General features: G+C 49.0%; 6 protein-coding genes across 6 annotated transcripts; 3 read left to right on the top strand and 3 right to left on the bottom strand.

The window, feature by feature from the left end:
• Nucleotides 1-409: 409 nt before the first annotated feature.
• Nucleotides 410-1,772, top strand: M431DRAFT_137979 (hypothetical protein). Its single transcript, XM_024912570.1, has 4 exons — nucleotides 410-690; nucleotides 785-1,058; nucleotides 1,115-1,199; nucleotides 1,275-1,772. Exons 1-4 carry the CDS (start codon nucleotides 417-419, stop codon nucleotides 1,716-1,718), a joined length of 1,077 nt encoding a protein of 358 aa, XP_024778023.1. The 5' UTR covers nucleotides 410-416; the 3' UTR covers nucleotides 1,719-1,772.
• A 674-nt stretch (nucleotides 1,773-2,446) lies between these two features.
• On the top strand, nucleotides 2,447-3,616 carry M431DRAFT_110715 (hypothetical protein). Its single transcript, XM_024911761.1, has 2 exons — nucleotides 2,447-2,895; nucleotides 2,957-3,616. The coding sequence occupies exons 1-2, from the start codon at nucleotides 2,658-2,660 to the stop codon at nucleotides 3,544-3,546; spliced, it is 828 nt and encodes a 275-aa protein (XP_024778022.1). The 5' UTR covers nucleotides 2,447-2,657; the 3' UTR covers nucleotides 3,547-3,616.
• Nucleotides 3,617-3,716: 100 nt separating this feature from the next.
• Nucleotides 3,717-4,406, bottom strand: M431DRAFT_77495 (hypothetical protein; the record flags this gene model as incomplete). Its single annotated transcript, XM_024922582.1, has 3 exons — nucleotides 3,717-3,994; nucleotides 4,058-4,140; nucleotides 4,228-4,406. 3 exons carry the CDS (start codon nucleotides 4,404-4,406, stop codon nucleotides 3,717-3,719), a joined length of 540 nt encoding a protein of 179 aa, XP_024778021.1.
• A 2,151-nt stretch (nucleotides 4,407-6,557) lies between these two features.
• M431DRAFT_14866 (hypothetical protein) lies at nucleotides 6,558-7,365 on the bottom strand. Its single transcript, XM_024912781.1, has 2 exons — nucleotides 7,043-7,365; nucleotides 6,558-6,981 (listed from the first exon to the last, which is right to left on the bottom strand). The coding sequence occupies exons 1-2, from the start codon at nucleotides 7,324-7,326 to the stop codon at nucleotides 6,684-6,686; spliced, it is 582 nt and encodes a 193-aa protein (XP_024778020.1). The 5' UTR covers nucleotides 7,327-7,365; the 3' UTR covers nucleotides 6,558-6,683.
• Nucleotides 7,366-11,757: 4,392 nt separating this feature from the next.
• Nucleotides 11,758-13,321, top strand: M431DRAFT_78889 (hypothetical protein; the record flags this gene model as incomplete). The annotated part of the gene is made up of 3 exons (XM_024922755.1): nucleotides 11,758-12,579; nucleotides 12,644-12,769; nucleotides 12,842-13,321. The coding sequence occupies 3 exons, from the start codon at nucleotides 11,758-11,760 to the stop codon at nucleotides 13,319-13,321; spliced, it is 1,428 nt and encodes a 475-aa protein (XP_024778019.1).
• On the bottom strand, nucleotides 13,270-16,311 carry M431DRAFT_362876 (glycoside hydrolase family 2 protein). Its single transcript, XM_024914577.1, has one exon. The coding sequence runs from the start codon at nucleotides 16,195-16,197 to the stop codon at nucleotides 13,525-13,527; it is 2,673 nt and encodes an 890-aa protein (XP_024778018.1). The 5' UTR covers nucleotides 16,198-16,311; the 3' UTR covers nucleotides 13,270-13,524.
• Nucleotides 16,312-17,235: the final 924 nt, after the last annotated feature.

The raw sequence follows: 17,235 nt of genomic DNA, 5'->3' as shown, positions 1-17,235 counted from the left end.
CTATTCTCTCTACTATATGCATGTAAAGCTGTTGGCCTAAGGTTGTACCTTAGACAACCTACCCCATATTAGGGACCCGGTATGCTTAGGTTGTCAATCCAGTGCTTCTCTTCAGTTCTTCTCTCGTTTCGGATAAAGGTATGGACGTAGGATTCAGGTTGTAACATGCACCTAAGAGGCACCATACCAGTAGCAGTAGGAGGCAAGCTTAACCCAAACAGTTTAATAAACTGCAGATGAAAGCAGAAGCACCGTTGCGCAATTCGCTTGATTTATAAGCTATCTGTTGAACCATCTACGGATCAGCTGTTTTTTTAGTACGGCAGCCCAAAACTCGCTATTTCTAAAAGCGCTATATAGAGTTCATATATGTCGCCCTTACTTCCCTTTATGGGCACTGCTATAATCCATGCACCATGGCCGATAGCATGCAAAACTACGGTTTAATTAGGAAAAGTGCTGGCCACGCAGTACTAAAGCCTATTCCACTTCCACGGCTATTGGACGACTATGTATTGATCAGAGTAGTCACTGTCGCTATTAATCCTACTGACTGGACGACTCTCGAGGCTACTGGCGATGACGGCACGCTTGTTGGTTGTGATTGGGCGGGCATCGTGCAAGAAATAGGCCCAGCTGTCACCAAAGACCTTCGGATAGGCGATCGTGTTGCGGGATGCGCTCATGGAGGTAAGTCGGCTGGGCGCATATACATCTTCTTGTGTAGCAATCCTTTTTGTAATCAGGAAGAGGGGATTGTGCAATATAAACTCACATATAACAGGCAATGATGCCAACCCAGAGACTGGAGCATTCGCCCGGTACATCATCAGCAAGGGTGACCTTGTTGTACGCATACCTGATGCCGTGACTTGGGAAGAGGCAGCAACTGTAGGGGTTGCACTTATTACTGTGGGATTGGCATTATACCACTTTCTGGGATTACCTTTGCCTGGCACAGATGAGAATCCAATACGGGAAAACGAGAGTGCTGCCCCGATCCTCATCTATGGAGGAAGTACAGCCACTGGCACTATTGCTATTCAATTCGCAAAACTGTAAGTGTTGCTGTTTGATCGTTTCTCAAAGCGCTGCTAAGTATCTGCGTCGATAGGTCTGGAAGAAAAGTACTCACGACTTGCTCGACGAAAAACTTGAAACTCGTCACAGACCGTGGCGCCGATATTGTCTATGACTACGTATGAGACATCTCTCTTTTGCTTTTTGGAATTGCTCATTGCTTCATGATTCGGGTATCTTCTAACGCCCAGTAGCACAATCCGAAGGTTGGGGAACAAGTCCGGGCCGATACTCAAAACCAACTGACGCAAGTCCTTGACACAGTCGCTATTGAATCAACAGCGGCTATCTGTGCCGACGCAATCAGCACAGAGGGAGGCACCTATGTCAATCTACTTGGTATCGAAATCCCTCGACTAAACGTCGGGTCCATCTTCTTCCTGGGCTACAGTGTTTCAGGCGAGAGTTACATATTTGAAGGCGAGAGATGGCCAGCAGAACCGACGTACTTTGCCTTTGGCAAGGAGTTTCTTGGCATTGCAGAGAAGCTCTGGTCGGAAGGTAAATGGAAGACACACCCGGAGCGTGTAGGGCCAGGTGGTTTGCTTGGCGCCATTGCTGGGATGCAGGAGATGAAGGAAGGAAAAGTCAGTGGAGAGAAGCTAGTATACCGCATTGACGAGACTGTATGGCCATGAGTTAAAAGAGCAAATAGAAATACTACTACTAGTACTAATAGGCCTGGAAGAAAGGTGTTACGAATCATGCCGCAAGTTGAAGGTGAGACTGGGCAGAGTACCACAGGGGGTCACGTACGCACCTTCGAACTGGCTCGACTGACACCAAACACAACACAATAGACTTGACTTGCGCGGCCGCTATAAGGACAAGATCGCGAAGAAAAGTCCATGGGCTATTTGATCTAGCTGCTGCGGCCGCGCTCTCCGCGGAGCATGACCGCCGTCTTGGCTGGGTTATTTCGTCGCAATAGTCCGTCTTGATTCTTCCCTCTAGGACCGAGGAACCAATCTTCTTTTACCTTGGTATATCAAGAAATCCTGCTAAGCCAAGCTTAGTCACCATTCTTACCTATCAATCGACCACAGCCGGTCAAATCTTATTGTCAAAGGAAAACTAGGCGTATAGCTCCTTAAGGTATCTATGCAGCTAGGTATTAGCCAGCATACATGCATTTCCATATGAACAAAATACCAATCTATACTGTATTTATCTACATTAAAGTCTCACGTTCTGTTTCTACATTTGGGATAAGTGCCTGCACTTCGTCTGCTGTCTGCCTTGCTTATAGCAGCTGAAGCAGCGCAGGGATGAGAATGCGGGGTCGGCTTCTCGGTTCACTACCTAGGTAGTAGACGGAGATTCCGGCAATATTGTATCTGCGAGCTTCATTCGCTCCGCCATCAAGATTTGGGGTATCTCAGCTCCGTGCCTAGGTTAGGCATCCCTTGGTATTACTAAACCGGCTGCGGTTGCTGGGTTTACCGACCACCGCCCCCTTTCAACTAATAAGTATCAAGTGTTTTGCTTTACCAGTATCACTCTTTCGAGCATGGCTATATACAATTCCAAATGACATTTGTTTTTTCAAGCTGCTATAGACACATATCAATCTCACCATGTCTTCACCCAAGTTTGCCCGTGCTCCCCCGGAGATAAACATTGCCAAAATATCCTTCCCGGCTCCTCGTGTGCTTCTCGTTACGATTTCGCGACCCAAGGCTCTCAATGCTATCGATATCAAGGGCAGCTGGGAGCTCCACTCGCTCTTTGACTGGTTTGATCAGGAACCCTCGCTATGGGTCGCCATCGTGACTGGAGAAGGGCGAACTTTCTCAGCGGGAGCTGATCTGAAAGGTAAGCATGAGATATGCCCAACAAGCTGATGTTGCCATGTCTAACAATGGAATGTTTAAAGCGTGGAATGGCGAAATTGGATCAGGTAGTTTCGGAGAAATGCCACCTTCCGGGTTTGCCGGCCTCTCTCGTCGCTCGGGTAAAAAGCCGGTGATAGCTGCAGTCAACGGCATCGCATACGGGGGAGGCTTCGAGGCGACGGTCAACTGCGACCTCGTCATTGCGAGTGCTACCGCAAAGTTTTGTTTCCCCGAGGTGAAGCGTGGTGTAGCTCCGTTTGCAGGAGCCATGCCACGTTTGGTCCGTACGATAGGAAAGCAGCGCGCCATGGAACTGATGCTGACAGGACGAGTGCTTCCAGCCCAAGAGGCCAAGGATTGGGCCCTCGTCAACGTAGTCTGTCCCGAGGGTCGGAATGTTGTGGATGAAGCTCTAGAGTGGGCGAAAGTGATTGCTGAGAACAGTCCCGATTCAGTTATTGTGACTCGTCAAGGAATCAATTGGGGGTGGGAAGGTGTAGGCGCTGATGAAGGGACTCGTATCAGTAACAGCCTCTGGCATCCCAAGCTACTGGCTGGAGATAACATCAAAGAGGGTTTGAAGGCCTTTGTTGAGAAGAGAAATCCTAAATGGACTGATAGCAAACTCTGATGTAATCTTTGGGGGGGTGAATGATATCGATTATCAAAAACTACTATACTATTCCAAACATAATATCCGTAATGAACAAGACCGTATCGTAAGTAAATGGGATATAATAACAATGCCTCGCACAAGCAGCCTCTTATAGAAGAGGACCGAAGTGAAACCCAGCTGCATGCCTAAGACGACCGAGCAAATATACTATAATCCAGAGGCACCTTCTCGCCCATCCAAATGGCTCGCTGAGAATGGTCACGATATCCAGACTCAGCTTCCGACACTCCCTCCTCAGGAATTGTGTTGGGGTGGATCAGAGCAGAAAGGGGGCCCCGCCAGATGGCTAGCCAAGACACAAAAGCTCCGAATTGTGCTGGAGTGAAGACGTTTACTTCGAACATGGCGACTGGGTGTGGTCCGATTGGCCGGTCCCAAAAGGTGTAGACTCTCAGCTCCGGGACTTTCATGCCAATTGCAATTAGTACATTCTTAGCACTCGTGGGGGTTGGATATATGTACTTACACTCGCGTCGGATACGTTCCCACAGCTCGCGCGCGTATTTAGTTTGCTCCTTGCTTTGCTGGAAATAATAGATGTGTATGTCGCTTGTTGAGCACATGTTAGTGTCGGTTATACGGCAGTACGCCCATCGCGCGGACGGTGAAGAGAGTTTAATAAGACTATTGACTTACAAGCCACCTCTTCGTCCGTTATCCAGTGGTTCAGTGAATTTGGTGTAGGCCTCGCTCAGGCTCTCGCGCTGAGGATTGACAAAGCTCTTTCCATCTTCGTTTCTCTCATCTGACAACGGCGGGCCATTCTCAAACCCGGCCAGTGGAGAAGGATATGTGTACTTTAGAGGGTTTGCCATTGCCAATTGATTGGAAGCTGAGGTTGAGGAACGTGGATAAATGAAGATGGATTAATGAGGCTGAGATTGGCGCGATTAGAATGCTATGAGGAGTAGATGGCGTGCTGTCATACGTCGGAGCACTTCGTAAACCGAGTGGGCGGATATTGTCGGTGTTTATGAGCTCAGCTATTTCGATTGTTGTAACTCGCTGTTGTAACCCCAGTTTATAACTTACAGAGCCAAAGAGCCGCAATAGACAGACGTCATTCAGTTGAAGCAAATTACCAAGAAAGAGAAGAATGAATTGATTTGTAATTTCAAGGACTCTTTGTGAAGGGACATACGTGAATGAAGTGATGATTCCATTAATCAGCCCCACCACGAACGTGTCAGGTTGCGCATCTTCACCAGCAGTTGCATTACTGGAGTGTGGAATATAGATCCGAGCGCTTGCTGCTTGTAAATGATGTATGAGAATTATTTAGTAATAAACAATTTCTGATGCTTACAAAGTTTGATTTTTAATGCACTGCGCCGTCATTACCGATTGATTCATACTCATCAGCCAGTTAGTTGACAATATCCCACATTAGTTTCCGGTGGTGGGATAGGCGTGACGCGTGGTAAAACCCTGTTAAAAATCGGAGTCTGACTTATTGGGTTTCATTCCGTTCAAATGTCTTTAAAGACTATTGCTTTAAAAACTATTTCCTTGTAGATACGACTGCACCCGGATCACTTCTCTAGGGTACGGAGACAAGCGAAGGTCAGAAAAAGCGAGACCGAGAAGATTTCAAACACCCGCGCGTTAAATTATACACCTGTTCTTTAAGTATCTGCTACCATAGCGATAATTTCTCCAGTACTTACTACTATGTCTACATTTCTACAATAACTGCTATTATATCTATATTTCTCTAGTACCTGCTATTATAGTTATGTCGTAAAATTCGGGTGCTGACTGAACAGGCGTTCCTCGACGAAAGGACTACTTGATGAGCTGATTGGGCACTTATATTACTGAATATATGGACTTATTCATCTTGCGATCTCGCGCTTCATGACTTCCGCTTTGGAGGGCTAGTTGGTGTTACCAAATCGGGTAGACTACAGTAGGTGATCAGCGGAATGAAGATGCAGTGCGGAGAGACGGAGTATAAGCATATATCAGCGGTATTGCGGAGAATTCTTCCAAGCCAGTATGCATGATACCAGGATGGAAAAAGTCTATTTATGGTGCCTTTTGCCAATTACCTAGGCAATGAGCGCTCCAACACTGTCCAGAAACGCACCACGCTGGCCTTCACAACAGGTCTCACGCCATGCATCCGTTGGAACGGATTTGTGGCGGCAGTCGACAAAGCTCGAGCCGTTTACGAAGAACCTGCGACACCACTTTTCCGGTTTGTTCCGGCTCTTGCAATCATAGACATGCTAGACTTGGTTCTCTTCCTCTACAACAGAACCACGTTCAATCCATAAATATCATGTTAGTGAACAGCGAGATACTGACCGTAAGATACAGTAGGGACGTTTGCCATTCGACCGAAACAACGGCCCAGTTTCGGCTCTGGGCTACTCTGCATGTCTGTTGCGGGTCACTTTCGGTAACTTTCCATCGGCTATTGCATGTCGGCAATTGCGCTTATTGAGACTTTTGACGCTATAACTACTCGTATCCACGGACCAACTTTTAACGTGGATGGATGGCACTTCCCAGTCAAGGGTCAAAGGTTATGTCATTCGCGTTGTGATGTGAATGGACGCCTAAATGAGTCACTCAGGAAGACTCTCCTGCATGATGATGATAGCAGAACCAAGTAGTACGGCAAGATTCGCGAGCGGTTACATTATAATATGTACAAGGCCACTATTCGAAATGAGTTAAAGAGTCTCACATATAGAATGCCATTTGCAAAGAAGCGCTTCTTGCGGAGTAGTCTGACATTTGCTTTCCCCAACAATGTGGAGATGCCCCTGACATGCACGTTTTCTTAGTTCGCATTTTGTTACGTTCTAATGTGCTCTCGGTTAGCATCAATAAGAAGACATTCAAGACGCCGAGCACATGTCACTTGAACGGAACGGACCTGGCAGCTATTTTCAAGGTTGGCAACTGCAACCAAGGCGATACCTCTACCGAAGTTCACGTATTCGATGACAAATTATCTCACCGATTATGAGGGTGTATTAATTTCCGTCTTGTTTCAGAAACGAGGCCAGTTCCTCCCCGATCCCGATAGCTAGCATATCTTATCCAGCCCTGTTCTAGATAATAAAACCCACATCAATCCTTTACTCTTCTTCCTTCGGGAGCTCACACAACGGCTCGATTTGAGCCCACAATTCACGATCTAAATGAGCCTTGAGCCACAGTGCATGTTCTGGTTGCTCTCTTAGGAATTCGATGTGCCTTGGGACGAGGGGTATACCTTGGCGGAGGAAGGACCTGATAATTTCGCGTTGGACTTTTGGTTCAAATTTCCCATCTGGACCTCTGGGAAGCCGAGGGAGCTTCCTTGCTTCCCATATGAATGGCCATTTCTTGAGCTCTTCTTGTATCCTGAGAGGAAGATTCTCGTTCTTATGAACACTGGGAGCTTTATCAGCTTAGGCCAAGGGTGAGATCAGATGATTCAAAGGGTCCGACTTACAGGGACTCTCCCGTCCACTTATACCATATGACTGGTACGCTTTCCTCTTGAGCTGTGTGATCATCGCCGTGGTGATCAATCAGAAAAAAGCAATTTCTGTTCTTGAGGCCGAAGTCATCGCCGTATGGGTACATGCGCTCTTGGCTCCAGTCGAAGTCCCGTTTCCAGTGAAGTTGGCAGACGATATTTTTAATGAAGCTGAGTTTTTCGTCACGATCTCTGCCAGGCACAAGGTGAGTGACCGACTCCAGAAAAATCCGCACCTTGCCTTCCGATTTTGCCATGACTTGCAGTGTTTCTGGGTTCTCTATTGTTAGGTGCTGTAGCAATAGCGCTTGTGCGGTTCCCAATAAACGTATCTTACGTACGATGAGTTTGGCAAATTACCTACATCTTCCTTTAGCAAATTGGTGGACATCTTGGTGGAAAGCAGGCCGTCTTTATATTTTATGGGAGAACTTACTTTTCTGATACACGGACATAAATTTCATCTGCAGCCAACCGGGAACCTTATCTTCAGCCAAATGTGGCTGAATGTGTGATTTGTGGTGGAAAACACGCTGCACTGTGTGTCCTGGAAACCTTCATGGAGGTGCCGAGCCATACAATCATTGGCTCAAGACAGCCAAAAATAAAGTTTGCGAGCTTCGACACGGTTTCAAAGCCGGCCTAAGGTAATCTCATTGTCCACTCTAGGAACCGCAGGTCGAGTGGCGTGTCGGATCGCGACTAGAATTCCTGTCGTTGATCGAAGTCTCAAACGTACCTTGCTGGATTGGCTCTCCCAGTTCGTTAGGCTTGAACTGGCACTGGAAGCGTAACACAGCACGATAAATGAAGGACTTCGTCAAGTAACGGCTCACACGAGGTCTGGTTAAATCACAACTTTGCTCTCAGGTGTGTTAATCAGATTACCATTGCTTACTCACGTTCGACTGTGATAAACTATTCCTCAACAATAGTCTGGATCACGATTACAGTTCGCACGTATTTGTAGAGCCACCAAAACCTTCTCAAAGCACCCTCTCACTATGAGCCCCAGGTCCAGCAACTGCAATCACGTCGCTCGATACGAGTGAGCAGTTCCCTCCGTATACCACTCCCCAAACACCAGCCGCAAGGACAGAAGCGCTGTGTTCTCCCAGATTCGATAAACCTCTGCTGACAACCCGATGTATGGCCATAGATTGTGCAATGTCCCACCGCATAATCACACTGTCTCTCTCGCCAATACTGAACTTCGAGGGTATACCATCCCCTTCCTTGGCAAATCTCGCAGCCTGGGTAAGCTCCCATTGGTCCTAGAGGGCTTCCTCCATGGGAGTTGGGAGAGCCAGGCCAATTGTTCGACATCGTGAATAGAGTCTTTGTTCCAAATGTTAGTTATTTGTCGTTAAGAATTAACCCTGAGGACTGAAGCTCGGGGTTCGGGGATTTGAGTACATCATCCAAATAACTCTGATCAGAGATGATAGTCAGCTACTGACTTGATTTTGAAGCTCAGGAAAGTCCAAGAGTACTTCGAGGAGCGTCACATGTAGCAGTCACAATGGGAGTAATGAAACTGCCAGTAGTGCGTTAAAACAATGCAGAGACTTATCAAAAGCGAAGTGAATGAGGGGAGGGTCTAGTGGAAATCTCATGGCTTTTGAATGTAATTCTGATTTTGATTCACAGCGAAATTACTGGTAATGATGAATGTTCGTGTCGAATGAGTGTCGAATGACTGTCGAATGAGCTGGCCGTGAGCGTAGTGTGAATCAATGCACAGGTCAGCATCGCTGAAAGATCCTACCGTCATTAACTGATCATGATGTAATGTGAATTCTTCGGTGAGTCCAACAGTGATACAATAATGCAATACTTGCCGTGATGAACTGAACGTACTGTAGTGTGATTTATTACGTGGGTCATGTAAGATTATTTTGTGAAAATCGCCTCTGATTAAAGTCGTGCATCATTGAACGATTCTGAATTTGTTATCGGATTGTTATGCTATTTTCCTTGTGACACTAGACATTAAAGTTGATACCCAAAATTGGAGACTTCGAGTCGTAGATGGAGTCTTGCAAAGTTTAGGAAACAAATTCATCGGTAGGGTTTGAGCTGATATTCCAACAAAAGATACCGTCTCTCCGAACGCCCGAGAGCCCTTGCAGGACCATGAGGGTCTTCAGCCCATTCTGAGAGCCTCCTTCAGCCTTCTTCAAGTGCCCAAGAAGTAACTCGATAGATAAAAGTATAAGACACGTAATTAAGGCCACCTGTGGTGAAGAATTGTCTTTGGCTATGACGTGCGGTTGAAGGGGTGTAATCTCTGTTGTGTGGTCTTGCGAGGCGAAATCCTTTTCCTCATCAAGCGTGAGATCGCCCCCTCTGGCCTTCCCGACATTATGGAAGCTTGCACGATAAGCTGAGCTGATAGCAAGGACAGCTGGAGGGGTAGCCTCGTCACATATCGATGCTTGATCTAATCAGGACATCCCCTTTGCCTGCTTGGTCTACTTGCAAGACAGCAAACGATGGCTGTGACTCTAAAATAGGCTGCCCTTGTTGACGTTCAATCCAAGAGTTGGATTTGTTACGCCTAGCCCATATACCACAGCCGTCACAAGTGCCACTAATAGTGACACATCAATGGCCAGCAAGGCGACCTTCATCGAATTCAGCCTTCGGATTGTAGTGAGGACGAATGGACAACAAGTAATACGGAGCATAGAGGTATTTGCATGTAGTCTAAACTCTAGGCAGTGTGTATACCTGCAGTAATAAGGCACTAGTAAATACGGACGAATACTGTAGAAGGCGAAATGATATCTACAAGGTCGGGAATGCGCCAACAGTCAACCACGACTTGTCATAATACGGAGAGTCGTGCCGAATGTCTGCTCAGTAAATAGGAAACAAAACTCTCCCGCTATTCGCCTAAATCTCTTCTAGGCATCACCAAAAAAATTTCACCCATCGCGTCCGAGTCAGCTGGATGGCATGTTGTCAGCTACTTACGGAGCACTGGGCATTAAATAATATTTTAGCAGGCTAGCACTTCGTACAGGGTTGAAGGACGTGACTATGCATTGGTGATATTTCACCCAATTCAGTGGAGACATTGAGCCTCGTATATTAGCCTAAATAGAGAATTTGCGGAGAAGCCCATCAGTCTTTTTTGTTTTGTCCCTGTTCTCAAAAACCGTCGGACACACACAGAAACAAAAACGGGCTCCATTGACGGCATTCCATCGGCGAAATAGTGACCATGACGCCAGTGCCGGCGTGCCGGCCAAGCTAGGAGTCGAATCCCCGGCTTTGGTTCGCTCTTCCGGTCAGGGATTCTTGGCCCAGAGTGAGCGTGGGGGGTAGCAAGTTTGCCCAACCAGACCAGGGGGCAGCGGGTCCAGCACCAATCATGATGGCTTTGCTTGAGGACGTGGTCCGACGCCTCGCTGGTCGCTAAACCGACGGCAGGCGGAGGAGCATTTGCCGAGTCAGTGTTACTGTAGTGGTAGAAGCCAGACGCTGAGATGGCTGTTGTCATGAAGTAGGCCAATACTTGTAGTTCACTCAAGGTTCGTGAGAAACGTGGACGGAGAATTAGAAGCAGATTGATCGTCAAAGAAGGCTGGCTTAAATGTGGACTTGAAGGCTGTCGTCTTAGAAATACATGGCGTCGGTGTATGACTCTCCAACTTTTTTTTCTTCCCTCCCGTGTTCCTCCCCGCTTCCCAACGCCACAAGAGAAAGCGACCAGGGGATCTACAATCTAGAAGGCCAAGCAAAAGAAAAAGGCAGAACAACTCCACATAGGCGGCGGCTCTTGTGCTGTGGCTTGGAGAAAAAATGCCGCCCATAGTGCCCAGGTGGCGTTATTCCCGTCCTCAGGAGATTTTTACACGGCGCCCAGCCTTGGCCTTCGGGAGTTTTTCATGTATGTACATGTAGGTTTAAGAATGGCGTTTGAACCCGCGAGTCGTTGGAATTGAGCTATACCTGTATAGATACGTAATAAGAAATTAAAGTCAAGAAGAAGAAAATTCTTTTCTCGCTAGCTAACCCCATCAGCTCTCTCCAAATCTTCAAACGCCGCCAATTACCGGCGAGTTTGACTCAGGTTCCTCGAACTGACTCCACCATCATCATGCGTCCCGTCAATCACTTCTCCCAAGGCAAGCCGGGAGTGTTCCTCTTGTGGCTGGTCTACGCTGATCTAGGCTGCCTGGAAACGGGGATCTCGTTCTCCATCATCTCCATACCTCCATACCGCCGGGGAAAGTTGGGGGAGCATGGACGGGTAAGCTGAACAAAGTATGGATGTATCTGGGTTAATGGCGGGGAGACTCCGGGGACTGGATTCAATACAACGCTGCTACCACTGTTCGGGTTATTATCCCCCTTGTTCGCCACGACCATGTGACGCTTATCCGTTGGGTGTCTCAGTGCTACCCAGTTTCTGAATTCGTGCATTATATAAAAGCTCTGCCCTCGGTACTCCAGTAGCCGGACCTCCTCTGGTGGTCCTCGTCCTGGAATCGTCGTTTTGAGGCGTTGTTGATAGTCTTTGCTTCTTTTCCAGCCCGTCAATAACCTTCTTCTTTTTCACAATGACTGACGACATCTCCCGGGCCAATGACCTGACTCTCGAGGCCGAGAAGCAGAGAGTTGAGAATCTCGAGCATGCGCTCACAAACGATGTGCCGAAGCCTCACCCAGCTGCGGCCATGGATCCGGTGCGGCGAGCTGAAGTCGAGAAGAGCCTCAAGCGCAAGCTTGACATGCGCTGTTCGCTCTTCATCCTCATCTACATCATGAACTACCTGGATCGCAACAACATTGGAGCGGCGCGTCTCAAGGGTCTGCAGAAGGATCTCAACCTCACCGACACCCAGTATGCGACATGTCTCAGCATTCTGTACGTTGGGTACATTCTCATGCAGGTCCCGTCCAACATGTTCATCAACCGCATCACCCGTCCGTCCATCTACATCGGCTGTGCCATGACTCTCTGGGGTCTCATCTCCACTCTGTCTGGCCTTGCCAATGACTTCAAAGACATGGTTGTCATTCGATTCTTCCTGGGCTTCGTCGAGGCCGCCTTCTTGCCAGGTGCTCTGCTCATCCTGTCCAAGTGGTATACGCGCCGTGAACTCACCACCCGAAATGCCCTCCTCTTCTGTGGTAACCTCATCTCCAACGCCTTCTCTTCGCTGGTGGCCGCTGGAGTGCTGTCAAACATGCAGGGCGTCCTGGGCCACGCTGCATGGAGATGGCTGTTCTTCATTGAAGGCGCTGCCACTATGACCATCGCAATCTCGGCAGGTTTCATCCTGCCTGATCTGCCTACCAATGCTCGCGGCTTCACTGAAGAGGAGAGGCAGGTCGCTCAGCTGCGTATGCTTGAGGATGTTGGTGAGGCGGATATGGATTCCAAGGAGCAGGGAGTGTTTGACGGTCTCATCATGTGCGCCAAGGACATCAAGGTTTACATCATGATGCTCACCCTGACAGCCTATGTCGTTGGTCTGTCATTCAATGCTTTCTTCGTAAGTGCTACCACTACCAAGTATTGAAAACCATCAAAATGGACTTCAACTAACAAGCTGATAGCCCTCTCTGACTGGAACCCTTGGCTTTGCCTATGTTCCCACTCTCCTCATGAGCTCTCCTCCCTGGGTGTTTGCTTGTCTCGTCTCCCTCGCTGTTTCATGGAACGCCGATCGCACACAAGAAAAGGTGAGTTACCGACACTCCTCTACGTATTTATAAAATATCGGTGCAACTAGAAACTAACTCATATTGCTCTAGTTTTGGCACATTACCGGCCCAATCATCATGGGAATCATTGGCTTCGTCATCTCCATGTCCACCCTCAACGTCGCTGCCCGCTACGTCGCCCTGTTCCTGCAAGCTGGTTCATACGCCGGCTTCATCGTCTTCTACAGTTGGATCAGCTCCTCGTTCCCTCGTCCTCCCGCTAAGCGTGCCGTTGCCATCGCCATGGTTAACGCCTTCAGTCAGCTCGGTAACGTAGCTGGCTCTTACGTCTGGGCTCTGACCGAGAACGGATACCGCAAGAGCTACGGCATCGTTTTGGCCATGTTCGGCGTCACCATTGTCGGCAACGTCTTGTTCAAGATGATCCTTAATAACCTGAACAAGAAGCTCGAGGCGGGCGAGATGGCTTGGGAGGCCAGACCAGATGTTACTGAGAAGACGGCGCAAGCCGAGCTGGAGGACTTGGACGAGGCCCTAAGGATGAGAAAGGGATTCCGATACCTTGTATAAGTTTGTGTAATGATTATGATAAAACGAGCTGCTCAGGCATGTACGAAGATAGCGATGCATGGGCAGAAGCTTGTAATATGGAGGGATGTACGACTTTACGACTGATTAGCAAAGATGAAGAAATAAGAATAAGAAATTTAAACATAATTTCATTATTAATTATTCGTTGACTATAAACGGTTGCAGCATACGCTTTACTGCAGCTACAGCTTAACAGTGGTAGCCTTGATATTCCTGCCACTGACCTGGATGCTGTCACCACTTGCATCCCATCCTCCTACCTCAAGCTGCAGCTTCTCGTTCGGCCACAGAGTCACGTAATTGTCAGACCATGAAACGGGGTTCACGTCGTTGCCGCTCTTATCCACAAGAGTTAATCGGATGAAGACAGCGGGTACAGAAGACTTGTTTTCAAGCGTGACTGTGTGAGTTTGTGTTCCCGGAACGCCAGCTGCATGCCTGCTGCTGCCAGTCGTCACGGAGACCTGAGCGGTAGACAGCTTGGCGAGAGGAGTGTAATCGACAAAGCTGGTGACTTGAGTGTAGTACCAAGTTGAGCCATCCCAGTCGAGCTTATCGATGGAGTTGGTGATCCAGTAAACGTTGCGGCTCAGAACATTGCCCTTGCTGTCAGAGAGAACCAAGCGCAGGAAAGCAACGCTTGACAGCTTGTTAACCTGGCTGGAGATGTCGGCAACCTTGAAACCCGAGTTGGCCTTGGTGTTGGTGTTAACAGACTGCTTGGCGATCTGCTTGCCGTTCGTGTCGATGAGCTCGATATCGACCTTGCGCGCACCAGTTTGGTCCAGTGAGTGGTTGATGACCCAAATTTCCTTCTTCTGGTAGTTGTACGCAACGTGCTCAAATCGGGAACCAACCTTGGTGCCGAAATAAGAACCAGCAGGGTGCAGGTAGTAATCAAACTGGTTCCAGTGAAGACTTGGCCAAGCGTTGTTGAGCATCCAGTAGATGTTACCGGTTGCCGGGCGGCTAGCAGTCCACAAGGCACCAAAGCCCTCGTACTGGGCTCGGGTTGCTTCGTAGTCCATCATCTGGGCCTTGAGGAGATAGTCGTCCAGGGAGGTGGGGGCGCCGTAACGCTTGAAGAGACCTTGGTTGTAGATCTTTCGGTTATAGAATGAAGACACGTTGGTAGACATGTGGAATAGGTTCTTGTTAGGATTCTTCCACAGGTCGTCTAGATCGCTCTGATTGAGGAATCTCTTGAGGGAGCCCAACTCGGGAGTACCAACGCCAGATCCCAGTTCGGAGCCGAAGCCAAAGGCAGCACCCAGGCGGTCCTCGGAAGGCTCAGTGTCGTACCAGTAGTTGGGAGGCACCCAATCGTAGGGGCCGTCCATCTTCATACCACCAGGGCCAATAAGAGCCGGGTAACCGCGCTTGGCGGCAGAAGCAATGATGGGAGTCTGCCAGCCAGCATTCTTCAAGGCGTTGACATAGAGATCAGTCGCCTCGTCGTTGGGCCAAAAGTCACTTCCTACGAGGAATGTCAACACGCTGGGGTGCGGCTGAAGCATGGAAGCCTCGTGAATCATGCTGTAGTTGGCGGTCTGGTAGTCGTTGTCATCCCAGACGGGTGGCGGGAAGATGGCAAGTTCATCGTTGTAAGCCCAGGCCTCCCACTTGTCACAGCATTCCCAGCCAGGCATGACCATCAATCCGTACTTGTCGCAAATCTCGTACAGCTCTGGGTGTTCCAACTTGCCCTCGAGACGGATGGTGTTCTGGTGCATGTCCAGCATATACTCGACAATCCGTGTGAAACGGTCGCTATCCCATCGCAGGAACATGTCAGCGCCGTAACCACCGCCATTGACTTGGAAGGGATGGCCGTTGACGCTGTATTGAGTGTCGTTGTACTGGTTGACGAAAGAAGTGACTTTGCGGACGCCGAAGTTGGTTTGAGCTGTGTCTGAAACAGCCTTGTTGACGGAGAAAGTGACCTTTGCGTTATACAGAGGCTGGTCACCCCATTGCTTGGGCCACCAGATCTTTGGGTTCTTAATCGTCTTCGTGAACTGAACAAGCTTCTTCTGACCAGGCGCAAGCTTAACCGTCTGCTTCAGAGGCCCTCCAGAGCATGAGTTTCCAGTTACAACGGCCTCGGCGTCGAGAACAACTGCAGTGTTCTCCAGGTTCTGGGCTTCCGCACGGATAGTAACCTTGGCAGGGCTGCTCTCAACGGGGTCGTCGATGTCGATAATGACACTGATGGGACCCATGGAAACGGAGCCAGTCTCTTTGACGGTGATATCACGCCAGATTCCCGATCCGTTGTCGGCCGGATACGGGTTCCAGTCAACGTATCCAAGTGCGAAATCGTAGAGATAGTCTGTTGGGTAGACTTGGACGACAAAGGCGTTGTCTTTGGCGGCGAGGCTCGTGATGTCGTAGGTGCGGCCGGCATAGGCACCAGCCTGGTATTCGGAGTCGGCAATCTGCTTGCCATTGAAAAAAAGATCGGCTTTGGATGTAATTCCGTTTGTTTGCAAAATAAAATGCTTGCCCTTGGCGGGAGAGAGCGCAAACTCGTGGCGGTAGATCCAGGGTACCGAAAACTGGCCCCAGTTGAAGTGATTCAGGTTGTCCGAGTACCACAGATCCTCATCCTTGTAGATTCCGGCATTGATAAGACAACCCATGAGGGTGCATCTCGACGTGCCGGCGTGATACCATGATGAAGTGTCGACACCAGGCTTGGACAGCCCCTTGAGATCCTTCGACACTGCCGAAGAGGAATTGATATCCCAGTCTGGAATAGCGACTTTGTCACCGGCTTTGGATGTCAACGGATGGCCAGCTGCAGAGGCAAGGCCGCTGCCCAGCAGAAGAGCTGCGACGGCTTTGGCGATCATGTTTCGTGGCCGCGGTTTGGAGAAGCTTTGACCGTGTTCCCGGGTCTGCACAGGGTCCAAAGTTTCCCTGGTCGCGATCCGGGCCCTCGGTCCCCTTTATAAGAAACAATGATATCCATTCCTCTTTCCCCATGGGGCCTGTTGTGTAATTGACTTAGTAACTAGTACTACTCGTACAAACCTTTTCAGGAAAGAAGCGCTGTCTGCTGAAGACGCCGTACTCGTACATGCTGCTGTACCACCAATTTTCCGTCTATTGTTCCTTGTCCTACATGGATGGCGATTCCCACAAGCTCTTGGGCGTCGAGCATTGCCAGGGCGTAATACAACGTTACCTTACTAACTTGGAAAAGCACAGAAGGCCTCGGCTGCCCATTGAGTGGGCGAGGTTGCACCCTGATTTGAACTTGGGACATTCTGGCAGCTTGTTCCTGATGAAGCGGGGAAAGCAAGACAAACCAAGGCAAACCAAGGCAGGGGTCTTTACACAGCTTGTTTACCGCATTTACTTGCTCTAACCGTAAATCTCGATGCAAGTAAGCATATCAGGCGGTATGGGCTGACCTTGTCTCGTATGGGGAACGGTTATCTTCTCAAAGAGGCAATTGATGTGTTTGGAGTCTCACTGGGTGCAGCATCACCAGCAGCTTCACACACGTGCTTCTTGAAGCTATGGCTACATCTCTGCCACAGAGAGGCTGAACTATCCATGCCCAGACTGCCAAGTCACGATGCCTTGATCTCTTGTGCAGATCAGCCTGCTGTCTGTTTCTGTCTCCTCACTCTCCGCAGTGGATCCATTGATAGAGACAGGTGCGGAGTAGCTTGAGTTGACGAATTTTCCACCACTTGATAAGCTTAGTTCGGCAAACCATCGGCCGACCAGGGGGTTGAGGTAGCAATTCGGATACGAAGCTGCAAAGTCTGGGGTCAAAGGTGGATCATTCTGGGAGTGATTGTCGTAGGTACAGTAGCGCTTTGCAAGTAATGTAATTGTCATTGCCAGCGGCTTGATATGTATTACACGAGACGGATTGA

Source organism: Trichoderma harzianum (assembly GCF_003025095.1).
Source record: "Trichoderma harzianum CBS 226.95 unplaced genomic scaffold M431scaffold_3, whole genome shotgun sequence".
Classification (NCBI taxonomy): Eukaryota; Fungi; Ascomycota; class Sordariomycetes; order Hypocreales; family Hypocreaceae; genus Trichoderma; species Trichoderma harzianum.
Note: the sequence above shows the minus strand (reverse complement) of the source record. Positions and strands in the feature narration are given on the sequence as shown.

Bases quoted from the DNA above. Each gene is read 5' to 3' on its own strand.
- M431DRAFT_137979 (XM_024912570.1), top strand. From the start codon at position 417: ATGGCCGATAGCATGCAAAACTACGGTTTAATTAGGAAAAGTGCTGGC. The intron at 691-784 runs GTAAGTCGGCTG...CACATATAACAG, and splicing joins TGCGGGATGCGCTCATGGAG to GCAATGATGCCAACCCAGAG. The intron at 1,200-1,274 runs GTATGAGACATC...AACGCCCAGTAG, and splicing joins CCGATATTGTCTATGACTAC to CACAATCCGAAGGTTGGGGA.
- M431DRAFT_110715 (XM_024911761.1), top strand. From the start codon at position 2,658: ATGTCTTCACCCAAGTTTGCCCGTGCTCCCCCGGAGATAAACATTGCC. The intron at 2,896-2,956 runs GTAAGCATGAGA...GAATGTTTAAAG, and splicing joins AGCGGGAGCTGATCTGAAAG to CGTGGAATGGCGAAATTGGA.
- M431DRAFT_14866 (XM_024912781.1), bottom strand. From the start codon at position 7,326: ATGGCAAAATCGGAAGGCAAGGTGCGGATTTTTCTGGAGTCGGTCACT. The intron at 6,982-7,042 runs GTAAGTCGGACC...TAAAGCTCCCAG, and splicing joins AAGTGGACGGGAGAGTCCCT to TGTTCATAAGAACGAGAATC.
- M431DRAFT_362876 (XM_024914577.1), bottom strand. From the start codon at position 16,197: ATGATCGCCAAAGCCGTCGCAGCTCTTCTGCTGGGCAGCGGCCTTGCC.